Source organism: Lissotriton helveticus, chromosome 3_1, assembly GCF_964261635.1.
Source record: "Lissotriton helveticus chromosome 3_1, aLisHel1.1, whole genome shotgun sequence".
Lineage (NCBI taxonomy): Eukaryota > Metazoa > Chordata > Amphibia > Caudata > Salamandridae > Lissotriton > Lissotriton helveticus.
Genome location: NC_136061.1, coordinates 1,866,482,291 through 1,866,496,080, shown reverse-complemented (window position 1 = coordinate 1,866,496,080; position 13,790 = coordinate 1,866,482,291). Strand labels below are relative to the sequence as shown.

Sequence of the window (13,790 nt, the reverse complement as noted above, 5' to 3'; positions counted from 1 at the left end):
CTGTCCACACTCCCGCCAACAGGTGTTCACAATGTTATGGTTCATTTCGTGTAATCTCTCCGGCGTGTAGTACCAGCAGGTGGATATCTTAGTGAACGTTTCGGTGAGCCCGGTATGGTACGCGGAGTGGCGTGCCCGGTAGGAAATCTGGTCCCATTCTGAGTGACTCAAAGCTCTGCCCAGTTCCCGTTCCCAGCGTTCCCGTCCGGGATTGTAAATGTGGAAAGGGGGGGGCTGTAGAAGCTTATAAAGATCCGAAATAAGTTTGGAGTCCAAGGTGCGCGTCGTGAGCCATGTCTCGTAAGGCGTGAGCTTCCGGTCTGCCAAGTCACGTACCTGCCGCTGGAGCGCCCAGTGGCGCACTTGCATATATCGCATCCGTTCGGTCTCAGGCAGGTGGTACTCACGCCTAAGATCCGGAAACGAGATGACACCGTCTGGGCCGTACATGTGAAACAGCGCACTGCATCTAGCCGTCCGCCACTGCGCGAAGGCCCCGGATTCCATCCCAGGATGAAAGTCCGGGTTCTCGACCAACGGCGTAAACGGCAACGGGAAGGTAGTGAGCTCAAGCTTAGCATTCGTGGCGTCCCAGACTCGCAGCGGGACCCGCGTAATGAAGGACGCATAGAGGTTGGGGGACCGGTGAGCTCTGCGTAGGAAGGGCACCTCTTGCAGGGTCCTGCCTGCCACTGCCTGGTCCTGGAACAGCCAGTGTTTATCAGATTCCCATCTGCTCCATTCCACCAGGTATCATAGCTGCGCCGCCTGAAAGTATTTGTGAAGATCCGGTATGCCAAGTCCCCCGGATTCAGGGGCCAATGTGGATAAGGCTCTTTTGAGCCTGGGCTTGCGGCCCTGCCAGACGAAGCGCGCAATATCCGCTTGAGCCTGCCGGATCCACCCCTTCGGGGGCTGAAGTGGTAGGGCTCGAAATAGATACAGTACTTGCGGCAAGAGGGTCATTTTCACCGCAGCTATTCTGCCCAGCAAAGACAGTGTTCCCTTGTTACAGCGGGTCAATTCCTCCTTAATTTTCCTGCTTACAGCCGCATAGTTGGCTGTCACCATGGCAGACAAAGAGGGTGCCAACAGAATGCCCAGGTAGGGCACCAGGTCTTTGGACCAGCGCATGGGGAAGAGGCCCTGCAATTCGGCTCTCGTGGCGGTGGTCAGCGAGATGTCAAGGGCCGCCGATTTCCCCATATTCATCTTGAAACCCGCCACTGCAGCGAAGTTCTCCAATTCGGCGACACAAGCAGGGAGCGCCCTTCTCGGGTCTTCAAGTGTCAATATCACGCCGTCCGCGTAGAGGCTGACGGTGTGAATATACCTCCCCATCCGAACGCCAGTCGCGTCCGGATTCCGGCAAATCCGTTGGGCAAATGGCTCCATATAGAGAGCGAAGAGCAGCGGTGACAACGGGCACCCTTGTCTGGTGCCCCGCTCTATCGCAAATTTTTGGGAGCTACAACCATTCACCCGCACCACCGCGGACGGAAACCTATAGCAGTTGAATACCAGCGTGCGAAATTTCTCCCCTATGCCTATTTTTGCCAGAACTCTCTCTAGGTAGGGCCAGTGTACCCGGTCGAAAGCCTTCTCCGCGTCAATCGAAAGAAGCATCCGCTCTCCAGGGACACGGGAGGCCTTCTCCAGGATATGGACCACCCTCTTGGTGTTGTCCACCGTTTGTCTCCCGGGGATGAACCCCGCCTGATCCGGGTCCACCAGCCCCGGCAGGTGAAGTGCTAGGTGCGCCGCTAGGATTCCAGTGTATAGCTACATTTAAAAGGGAGATCGGCCGGTAGGAGCTGCATTGAGTCCGGTCCTTTCCCGGTTTGGGGATAACCGACACCGTGGCTTGGAGTAAATCCGGGGGAATAGCCCCCGGTTCAGAGAACGAGTTAAAAAGGCGCGCCAGGAGCGGCGCTAATTCAGGGCAGAACGTTTTATAGAAAAGGGGGGTGTACCCGTCGGGACCCGGGCTTTCCCGTGTTTGAGTCGGGAGATAGCTGTGATCACCTCCTCGATCCGAATGTCCCGTTCCAAGTGCTCTGCCTGATCCGGGGCAAGGGAGGGGAGGTCGACCGAGTCCAAGTAGTCAGCCTCGGCCTGCGCTGAAGGGGGCGTACCTTTGTATAAGTCGGCGTAGTATTGGCGAAAACCGTCCGCTATCTGACTGTCCTCTGTGGCTGTCATCCCATCGGGAACCGATAGTTCCTTCACCCGGTGTTTTTGGTGCGTTAACCGAAGCTGATTCACCAGGAGCCGGCCACATCTATCGCCGCCGGTGTAGTACGCGTGTTTCAAGCGCAGCGCCGCTTATTCCGCCCTATCCATGTCAAGGGCAGACAGGAGTTTTCGGGCAGCCTTGAGTTGCCTCCATACTCTGGGGGCCCCAGTTCTCTGATGCACCTGTTCCAGCTCCTGCACTTTACAGGTAAGTTCGTCCCTTTTGTGCTGTCGTTCCCTATTCTCCGCAGAGGAGACCGCGATAAACTCGCCACGGAGCACCGCCTTCAAGGCGGCCCACTGCGTCGCCCGAGTGGTGTCGTCATTGTCATTATGCCGCCGGTATTCGCGAATTGCGTCCCGCATATGTTTCACTACTGACTGCTTATGTAAAAGGGTGTCCCTGAGGCACCACACTCCTAGCGAGAGAGACATTGGCGGCAGCCGGAAAGTGCCCTTGACCGGGGCGTGATCCGACAGTGAGAGAACTCCTATGTCTGAGGCCGTGGCTAGGTCATAGACCGGTCCCGTTACCAGAAGATGATCTAGTCTCGCGTAAGTCTTGTGCGCGTGTGAATAGTAGGAGTAGGCTCGGGCGGTAGGGTGGAGGCGACGCCACAGATCATGCAGGTCAAGGTCTCCCATGTGGGATATGCTCGACTGCGAGATCTCCCCCGCTTGCGGGCGGCGCTGCACCGACCTATCCAAAGACGAGTCGAAGACCATATTCAGATCTCCACCAATAATGATGTGCCTATCCGGGGTGGCCGCGATGTCCCCCAAGGCCGAGTGAAGGAACCGCTCCTGGTGGTCGTTGGGACTATATATCGAGCCAATAGTGAACACCAGACCACCCGTCTTGACCCTATAAGCAAGGAGCCTCCCCTTCTGCTCCGCCACTTTATACAAGAACTCCCCCTTTAGCCTTCTAGACACCAAGATTGCGACCCCCGCCGTTTTGGTAGCGCTGGAGGAGAAGAACTGTGTCGGAAATTTCGGCGATCGCAGCCTGTGGCAGTCTCTGGCCAGGAGGTGTGTCTCCTGCAAGAGACAGATATCCGCTTGCGTGCTTTCAAGTAGGGACAGCACTGCCCTCCGTTTGACAGGGTTGTTTAGCCCCTTTACATTAAGGGTAACAATCTTAAGGGCTATCAGCGATGAGCGTAAGGGCACAGCCTAGTCAGCAGGTCACGGCACGGGAAGGGCGGCGCCAATGCCAATAATGTGAAAAAGTGGTGTGTGGGCAAAGCAAATGCAACAACAATACAGTACGGTTCCCGTCTCCCCCCCCCCCTCCCCTAAAACGGTCCCCCAACCCAACCAACCTCCCAAGCAAGTAACCAACATCAGCAGCTCTCCAACTACCCACTCCCTGCCCCAACCACCCCTCCCAACCCCTCCACTCACTCCATCCACCCCAAGGTTACCCCATCCACCCTCACTCCCTCTTCAATCAACTGTGCAACAGGCACCATTGTCCCAGTCTGGTCCCAATGGACAAGTCCGTGGAAAGTTAGTTAAGTGGACGTCCAGCCACAACACTCCCCCCCTGCCGCCCCCAACCCCGGAACCCTCGAACCTGCAGGACTGAAGAGGCCATGATGATCTCCCCCCGGAGTGTGCTCAGGCCGTTAAGGCCACATCGCCATCCGCCGTGTCTCTGGCCACCGCATGCACTGCGCTGTCCATAGCCGCCCGGATGGTGGGCGAATCAGGTCTTACAGGCGCAGGTGGGGATCGTCGCTCCTGGAGCGTCTGCCAACCATCTCTAGTGCTTCGCCGACGGCGGGGCGTAGGTGTGTCTTCTTCCGTTGCGGTGATCCCCAGCACACTGCAAGTGTCTTGGAGGGACCGGAGTTGGTACAAGGTCCCATTCCAACGGAAGATGAGTCGGAAGGGGTGACCCCAGGAGTACTGCGTGTCGTGTTCTCGCAGGAAGTCTGGAGCTGTTTTGAACGCTTTGCGTTTTTGCAGGGTGATGGCCGACAAGTCCTGGAAAAGGGCCACCGGGTGGCCTCGAAAACACAGGGACTGCTGCCGTCGTGCTTCTTGGAGAATCCGCTCTTTCAAGGGATAGTCCGGTAGGAAAGCCAAAATGTCGGGAGGCGGCGCCGAGGCTCGGCGCGGGAGGCCCACTCTGTGTGCTCTGTCTATTCGGACAGGGAAGTCTCCCGGTTCACCCAGTATCTCTCTGAACAAGTCTCTCAGGTATGAGGCGATGTCGTCCCCTTCCTCCTTCGATGGGACGCCTCGGATCCGGATGTTATTGCGCCTGGACCTGTTCTCAAGGTCCTCTGCGTGGGCCTGGAGGTCAAGCTGTTGGTCCTTGAGCCGCAGCACTTCCTGTTGCAGTTGCACGATCTCCTCGTCTCTGGAGTGTCCGGCCTCCTCCACTGAGGCTACTCGTTCGTCCAGGGAGTCAACCTCCCTCCGCACCTCTCGGACCTCTCCGGCCACCTCCTGCTTCAGTGTTTGGAAATCGTCCCGAAGGGAACTGAACAGCGATTCCAGGAAGGATCTAGTGACTGGAGGCTCCCCTCCTTCTGCTCCTCTGGAAGTGTGCGAGGGGCTCGGAGCCGGCTGAGACCTATCCGGTCTGGGGGCACCCCTGCCCAGCATTTCTGGCAGAGTTCGGTCTCCTTTCTTTCCCCCTCTGTTCCCAGCCATCAAGGGCGCGTGGAGGAGCCCCAAACGGCACAGCGCCCGGGAGGAGTCGCGTAGTTTATCTCCGCGTCTGTAAGCAAAGCTCGTCTCGGAGCCTGCCCCCAAGGTCACTCCGACGTGTAGCACCGCCCAGTCATACACCTGTCTCCAAATTCTCAGGGCACCCTGTGCGCCGGCCCAGGGAAAGCAATCGTGGACCACCTCTGTCGAGTTCAAAATGGCGACGTCCAAAGAGCCAAATGTTGGAGGGAGTAGGGCAAAGCAAGTCCCATGGGCGGGTCAGTCACCAGCGCGCCGACCGGTCGTCGGGCAGTCCCCGGCGGTGCCAATGCTCTCCGCACCGGGTCAGGGGGCGTCTTCTGTTCGGCAGTGAGACTCCCCGTGGGACTTCTGGCGCAGTTCAAAATGGTGATGGTCGAAGATCCCAATGGTGGCGGGAGTAGGGCAAACCAAGTCCCATGGGGGGGCCGGTCGTCAGTGCGCCGACCGGCCGTCAGGCAGCCCCCGGGCTATGCCAGTGTACTCCGCGTCAGGGTAGGGGGCGCCTTCTGTACGGCGGCGATGCACCTCGTGGGGCGCTGGCCTTCAAACACCGCAGCCGGGGCCTCAACCGGCCCACGCCTCCGCTCGCGGGTCCCCGGCAGGTATCAAGAGCCCCGATCCGAGGTGGCGATGGAGGCCCACCTCCTGCGGCAGTCGTGCCCGGTTCCTCAACTCCGGAGAGCCTCAGGGGCGCTTCCAACCCCCGTGCCGAGCGTCCACCGGCAGCGGGGAGGCCTTACAGGCCGAGGCCTATTTCCGGTGATATCCCCGGGCTCGCGTAGCGACCCTACGCCGACCCGCCGTTGCCGCTCCCAAGCCCTCTGCCGCCGCAGATTCCGGCCCAGGGTCGATCAGTGTCCGGCAGAGTCCGGCTGCCGCCTCCCTTCAGCCCCCACGGCGCAGGGACACTCCGAGGCGGCCGGTCGCTCACCTTCCTCCTCTGTGTCGGTCGCCGGGCCGCGAGCCGGCCGCACCACCGCAGGTCCGCCTGTAGAGCTCAGGCCTCAGGTGCGTCGAGTGCCCCCGGGTCTTAGTGGGGGTCGGGTAGGTCCGCCTGTCGTCTCCAGTCGGATCTTGTGCTTCCGCGACTGCCTCTCCGCAGCTACGCCGCTCGCGACTCCGGCCGCCTCCGCTCCAGATCGGCTCTCCCCTCGGGTCACCACCGGAGCCCCGTCGTCATATCTCACGGGACACTCGATGCAGCGAGCCGAGCCACAGTGTGCCCCACGCTTCCGACGCCGATCCCCGTGCAGTTGGGGGGAGATCAGCGTATTTGCAGCAGGTCGAGGGCCCTGGTTCGCGGGAGCTCACGGACGGCACGTCCTTTCAGCCCGCCATCTTGGCCACGCCCCTCTTAAACTGTTTTTAAAGCAAATACAAACTTGTAACAATTGCAAATCCATTTCCAATTGCATTACCTTGTAAACTTTTATAATTGAAAGTACATTTTACCTGCCTGTACCAAGTCCTGCTTGGTTCTAGAAATAAAACATAAGTACAGCATTTCTATACTTGCCCAATTAGTCTGGATTCTGTCTCTGAGTCTGTGCAATCAGTCCTTGATTGGGTGAATACAATAAATACTTAACACACCCTCCTGATAAGCCTAACTGCTCACCCACACTACCACAGAGAGAGCTGTTAGAGATTATCTAATTTAGCCTCTGCTGTACCTCTGGGATTCCCTGGACTTTGTGCACACTATACCTTACTTTGGTATAGTATATACAGAGCTAGCTTCCAACAAATACTACTTGTAAGTATTACAGGGATGTATAAACCAGATTGCAGTATTCATCTTGATTCACTCTTTACTACTAAATTCAGGACTGAGTATGCTTGTTGTTACAAGTAACATCCTTCAGTGAGCAACTTGCTCTGGTCATTTCTAAGTATGCAAAGGCTTTGTTGAGAATAAACCACCACATAACATACTTAAATAGAAAGATTATTTATACAGACTGGTAGGAAGGCAGTAAGTTCTACATGTTTATTAGCATATTCGGTCCTACTGTAGCTAATTGTTTCAAATACCAGATTCAGAACTGCTGTCTCACATCGAAAAATACACAGTAAGCTGAGTTCAGTGGAATGCTGACAGAGCCTAATTCTAAAACTTGGTATTGGACAACACTGAAACATACTACTTATTATTCAGAGTTTAAATATACAATTCATGTATCTGCTTGATTGGAGTACAGTAATTACCTGCACTTGGGTCTATTCAAAGCCCAAATTACTAGGCTCCACTACAATCAGATAAATACATCTCAAAATGGAGGACAGCCGTACTGCTATTTCTAAATAGATGCAGCCAGTAAAATGGGGTGGGGAAACATGGAATGCATTTATTGCTTCTGCCACCTTTAGAGATCCCTATCAGGTAACACAACACCACTGTCTCTAAGTACTTATTGGCATTCAAAAGCAATTCCCATCAAGGAGAAATGTGGATATTTTATGTCACTAGTGGTTTATCACAGAATGGAATTCCCCCTTGATGCGGCACAATTTTACGCGTACGCAGATTGGATGGCTCCCGGCCGTCAGACGCACATGCCCACCGTGACGTCAGACGGCCAGGGGCCGTCCGACGCATCCAAACAGTTAAAAGAAGAAGCTTCGCTACAACTACATCAGTGGCACTACACTGACAACCATTATTTTGTTCACATAGTTTTAAAAGCTTTGTAAAACTACCCAACTTCACTACATAAAACCTATAATGTATTTAACTGACATAATTTAAAATGTTTTATCACTGTACACCTATTAATAATCATTTATTTACGTTTTTTATTTTATTTATTGTTGATAAATTTTCTTAACTGACTCCTTATAATTACCCTATTTTTTACTTTATTTAAATCTATTTTGAAAGCATCTGTAGGGTGTAGAAATCAACCTTATTTAAGATTAAATATGTTTCATTTATTTTGATGTATGTATTTCTTTTGCATTGACCATTACTCTAACTGAGTGCCTAATTTAGAGTTTTGCGGATGGGTTTCTATGTCACAAACATGAGGCTATCCCATACGCCATGTCACAAGTGCATTATATCCTATGGCACTTGTATTATAGTGGACGGGATATCCATTACGTCTGTAACGGAGTGACCTGTACGCCAGACTCTAAACCAGGACCTAGACCTAATGAATAAAAATGTATGTAAACTGAAGTGAAATTTAAATATCTGAAATTAATATTTCTCAATATAACTCCAGTAACAACGTTATCTATAATTGAATCTCTTCGAAGTCCTCCGCCGCTTTGGCTTTGGGCCCCAATTCATTAGCTGGGTACGACTTCTCTATACGGACCTTTGGGGCCAAGTACGTGTGAATACGCACACGTCCAGGAGATTTCCGCTTCGTCGGGGCACCAGACAGGGCTGCCCCCTTTCCCCACTGTTGTTTGCCCTCACCCTGGAACCCCTGGCCCATTGGATCCGCACTGACGCCTCTATCAGAGGCCTACAGTGGACTGAAGACGTCACGGATAAAATCTCCCTCTATGCGGATGACATATTGATATACGTATCATCCCCTCGATCCTCTATTAACATCTTGTTTCATGTGCTTACCAACTTTGGCAAATATTCAGGATATTCCATAAACTGGACTAAATCTGTGCTTTTTGTGTTACATGGCCCCCCGCCTAGACTGCCAAGAGGATTTGCCTTCACAGAAGCCAAGGAGGGCTTCACATATCTTGGCATCTTTGTCACCCCAGATCCCAGGGTGTTCTATGATCGTAACCTGTTGGCTCCCCTGCGAAGGCTTCGCACTGATGTTACTCACTGGCGCTCCCTCCCACTCTCGCTTCCAGGTAGAGCAGCGCTGTTTAAAATGTTGGCCCTCCCGCGCTTCCTCTACGTCCTGCAGAACTGCCCCTTCCTGGTCCCAGACTCCTATTTTCGCACGATTGAGAGCGAACTCCGACTTTTGCTATGGGATGGAGGGGCCGCTAGGATTGCCTTCTGCAAACTGTTACAGGGCTGTTATGATGGGGTTTATCGCCCTCCCTAACCTTCACCTCTATTACTGGGACTCGCAGCTGGTTGCTGTGAACCACTGGATACATGGTTCGCCCTTGAATCCGGCCTTCCTCCTGGACAAGTCTCAAACTGGTCGTGAGGGCTACCTAGGGGCTCATTATAGCAAGCCCTCTAGAAATAGGTATGTCGGACCAATGGCACACACAGTGGCTATTTGGCACAAGGCTACTAAATGCTTGGGATGGGTGAACAGATACACTAGAGCGACACCTTTGTGGTCTGCGCCAGGCCTGGGCTCCCTCTGCTTCAGTCGGGGTTTCGATAGATGGGACATGCTCGGGATCTCGGAGCTTGGAGACCTTGTTCATAAGGGTGAATTGTTGACTTTTACCGACCTTCAGACTAAATATGCCCTAGCGCCCACTGAATTTTTCCGGTATCTGCAAATCAAACATGCTATTCTTGCGGCGGTCACGGATCTTGCGAACCTCCCTATGACTTCTCCCCTTGAAGACAGACTGCTATCGGAACCTCTCCCAGAGAAGGACATTTCCCTCACTTACCGTAAATTATGCAATAATCTCCCTGACCCCTTTCAATCTCTGCGTTCAAAATGGGAAGCAGACTTGGGCCCTTTAGACAAGGAAGATTGGCGCTCGGCCTTAATGTCCCCAAGAGAATCGGCTATCTGCCATAAATTTAGGCTGGTCCAATTGAAGGTGTTACACAGAGCATATATGTCTGCCCTCACCTTGGCAAGGATTGGCAGACGCCCTGACACCCTGTGTCTGCGTGGATGTGGCCTCCCTGGTACCTTCTACCACGTTTTGTGGGAGTGCCCGGTGGTGCAACAGTTTTGGGATGGAGCGATCCGAAAAATGATTAGCTCCCTAGGGAAACCACTCTTGCTGACACCCAAGGAATGTGTCCTTAACATCTGGGGGGCCAATGAACTGACTGACCCTGAGCTGCAATGGGCGGCATTAGGCTTCTTGTTGATAAAGCGCTTGATAGCGATGAAAAGGGGCTCGCCGGACAAAATATTGGTGGTGAGCTGGGTGGCTGAAATGGATCGCTGCATGATCGCTGAAAAGACAGTGTACAAGATTCGTGGATGCCCCAAACTGTGGGACAAAAAATGGGGGCACTGGAATGTTTATCGAGGGGAGCTATGTGATTCTCCTACAGTTGAATTGGCCATGTCCCGAGATGGCCATATGGGAGGACCTGTACTGTGAACATGTAATTGTATTTGATATGTGTGTGATTCACTGAGAGAAGTAGTGCTTGCGACTGTTTCCTGACTCTGCTTTCCTTGTTTTAGTTTAAAAAAACAAAAACCAGGTTGTTATGGTATCCTTATGTGGATTGCTAGTTCTGCGCTCATCTTATTTTGCTACGCCGCCGGACCTCAGGGTTGTCGGCTGAAGGGCTGTGTTGCTTGACGTGGTTATGCTTACATCTGCCAGCCCCTGGGTTGTAGACATTGAAATGTGTTTTCCAGAACTGAAAAGAAAGTTTTTTTTTTTAAAAAGAAACAATTAAAGACCTGGATTTTCCACCTAAAATAAATAAATAAATGATTAAATAAATAATAATAATTAATTGAATAAGTAGATTTCATGACCTCAATTAAGTGTATCCTCGATGAAGTGACATGAGGGGTACGCCCTATAATAAAATATTTTACCAACTGAGTCATTACCATGTGTCAAATCGCTGGCCTCGTCCTCTTCCAACATATCATTAGAGCTTGTAGATTCTGGACTTAAGCTTCTACCAGATAGAAGGCGGGCACTGCCAGGTCTACTAAATGATAAAGACCTTTCAGCAGTCCATGGTCTAGAAGTTAATATGGGCTGGGCAGTGTTGGGTCTTCGGCTGGAAAATGGCCTTCCTCCTGCACTTCCTGGTCTTGAATCTAGGAAAGAAATTCACAAAAAACTATAATACTGGACAAGAAATACTGTACAAATGAACAGGTAATCCACCAAGTTTCTTTTCAAGTACAACCCTAGAAATATCTTTAGAGGTGTTTGTCGCACAACAAATTATGGGATGCTGCATCAACAATCCTTTTTTGGATCAACAGATCAGTTCATCAATTCGTCTCCCAAAAAAGTGTATCCACCCAAAAAGCATTTTGGGGCACTGTTATGCTCTTGTATAGGGCATCATACACCACAATATCATATTCTACAACACTAATCTCGTTTTCTGAAACATGCTGCACTCATTCAAGTTTTCCTATGGCTTACTAAGTATCCAGGGAGGATTTCTACAATATCCAGGGAGGATTTCTACAAAACCTACTTAAAATGAAAACTTCTGACATCACATGCAAAATTGTTCCGGGGTGCAAATGGGGCTCTGGCATGTATTTATGTAATTCTCTTATAAAGTGCTGTCTTTTCCATAGCATTTACTGATTACCAAGAGTGCAGTGGTGTTAACATGTATGCATATGCATATGTGTATGATGATATTAATAAATGAAACATAACTTGACATATATTAACATGTTCCCTGCATCTGAATATACTTAGCACAAATGTGCAATAGGCCTTAGAGCAGTGGTCTTCAAACTCCCCCCTCAACCCTCCCCGAGAAGAAGAAAAGAATCACTGGCCCCCTCCCCCCTCAAAAATGTTCACAATTATTCTATTATACTGGAAATGTTTAAATATGTCTAGACGTATTTAAACATTGCAGTTAAGATCTGTTAACGTTTTAAAAATGCAATCAAATACATGATAGCTAAACATACTATTCTGGTCAGACAGGCCTTACTAACGTGTGAACATATCCACAGTGTGATTACTAGAAATGGGGGTGGGAGTTTTGAAGAATATTTGGAGTCCCTTCCCTTTTGACACCTTTTCTCAGCCAAGATAAAAATGCCAAAAGATGTTCGTGATGGCCCATTACAGAGCAGCTTACTGCCGCTCATTTTTCCTGCGGAAAACAAAGCACTGCTATCAACATTATGTGGGGGTTTTTTTGCGACAGCTTGGTGCCCTACTTGGGAGCACGTGAGGCCCCCCTAAGGGGGCCCGCGCCTCAGTTGGAAGACCCCTGCCTTAGAGTGAGGCTTAAAAAAGTTTGTTTTGTTTAACACAATATTGCTGTCAGACCCCTTTAGGGGATGATGGAGACACAGACGAGAGAGAAACACATGGGCCCTGGTAGTTGTGGTTGTTTGCAACTAGTGTCCTAGGGCCTTATCCTACTATGGCTCTGCAAGCTGGGCTAAGTACACCCTTTCCACACTTGACTGTCAAGGAAGCAAGGGCAAGCAGTCAAAAGCTCTAATGGTGTGGGGGACAAGAGCTCAGAACTAAACCGTCAAACAACACAACAACATACTGTCTAGACCAGTGCTTATCCTTTGATTTAAAAGAAAGTACTTTAATCGCAGTGCATAACATAATACTACACAACGCAAATAGGGGAATCAGACACATGGATGTAATCCTGCTTGCCATCTCTGTTCAGGTACTCTCACTCCTTTTTAAAAAACATTTTTATTGATTCTTATACCTGGTACATTACATTAAATACATTAATTTATAAAGAAACATTTCGGCTACAGAATATCAAGAGTGAGATTAATTAGATTTCGAGAGATCATAAAAGATACATTTCCTAGTTACTTAGTGCGAGGATAAAAAATAAAATAGACTTTGGAGGATAAATTTATATATATGCACCAACACATTAATAGCCATTCAGGGGGTTTCTCTCCACATAGCAAAGGGAGCTAAAACAAAAAGGCCCCTTCCTTCATCTTTCTTCCTCTTCTTTTATAAAGAGCAGCTTCAGTGTTATGAATGCCTAGCAGCCTAGCTAGCCACATCTGAAAAGTAGGTGCAGTATTATCTTTCCATCCTGCTGCCACCAGGATCCGAAGGACTGCTAGGCATCCTTATCACATTCAAGATTAAGATTATTGCCAAAACCAGATATCATACGTATAGGGGATAGGTTAACATGAATACCTAGCAGCCCCAGAAATCGTCTCAATCTCTACACAGATTCCCCTCATCTTTTCACATTGCGAGAACATATGGATTAGGCCGGCCGGTCCCTCCTGACATCTTGAACATTTATCGTTCTCCCTTTTGCTCCATTGAAAAAGCTTGGCAGGGGTATAATACAAATTAAAAAGGACTTTATATTGTGGTGCCCTTAAATTGGTAGAGCGAAATACTTTATTTGCTAGTTGTAAAGCCTTATCTAAGTCGAAATCTGGATCACCTAATTTCGTCATCCATGGTTCGACTTTATCCATATTATCTTGTATCGAGTCTATTAGGGCTTTATAAATTATTTTAATCCCAGCTACGTCTTCTAACAGATACTCGATTATTTTAATTTTGCCGCCTGGATGTATTCGTGGTCTCCTCCCATATATTATTTGTTGAATCTGGAGGAACTTAAATACGTGACCAGAAGGAATACCGAATTTAATTTGGATATCAATTAAAGTAAGTAATTTCCCCGTGCCAATATCAAAGATATCCCCCATTGTTCTAATTCATCGTTTTTCCCATATAGACCCCATCCTATCACTACTGAATTGAGGAAAGACATTAGATTTCCACAATGGCGTATAATAGTTTATTTTAGGAATTACAAATGCCTTCTGGGCAGCTTTCCATTTTTTCCAAATTCCATCCATAATTTTATATCCAGTTCTATTACAATTTCCTCTTTCTGTTCGACGTAGCAGCATCCCCCGAGCAGCGCTACCTACTAATAGTTCAAAGATAGATGACGGATCTAGAGGTTGATTGGGATTAGGAGAGGTATTGAATAATATATCCATCTGGCTCAAAAAGCATGCCCA

The 13,790-nt window shown here is 50.0% G+C and overlaps 1 protein-coding gene across 2 annotated transcripts in view; it reads right to left on the bottom strand.

The window, feature by feature from the left end:
• Nucleotides 1–13,790, bottom strand: part of LRRC56 (leucine rich repeat containing 56) — a 650,173-nt gene that overhangs the window by 195,080 nt on the left and 441,303 nt on the right. For both annotated transcript variants that reach the window (XM_078682840.1, XM_078682841.1), the window contains one exon: nt 10,647–10,862. In XM_078682840.1, the coding sequence (XP_078538966.1) occupies nt 10,647–10,862 (216 nt within the window). The remainder of the gene's footprint in view (nt 1–10,646; nt 10,863–13,790) is intronic.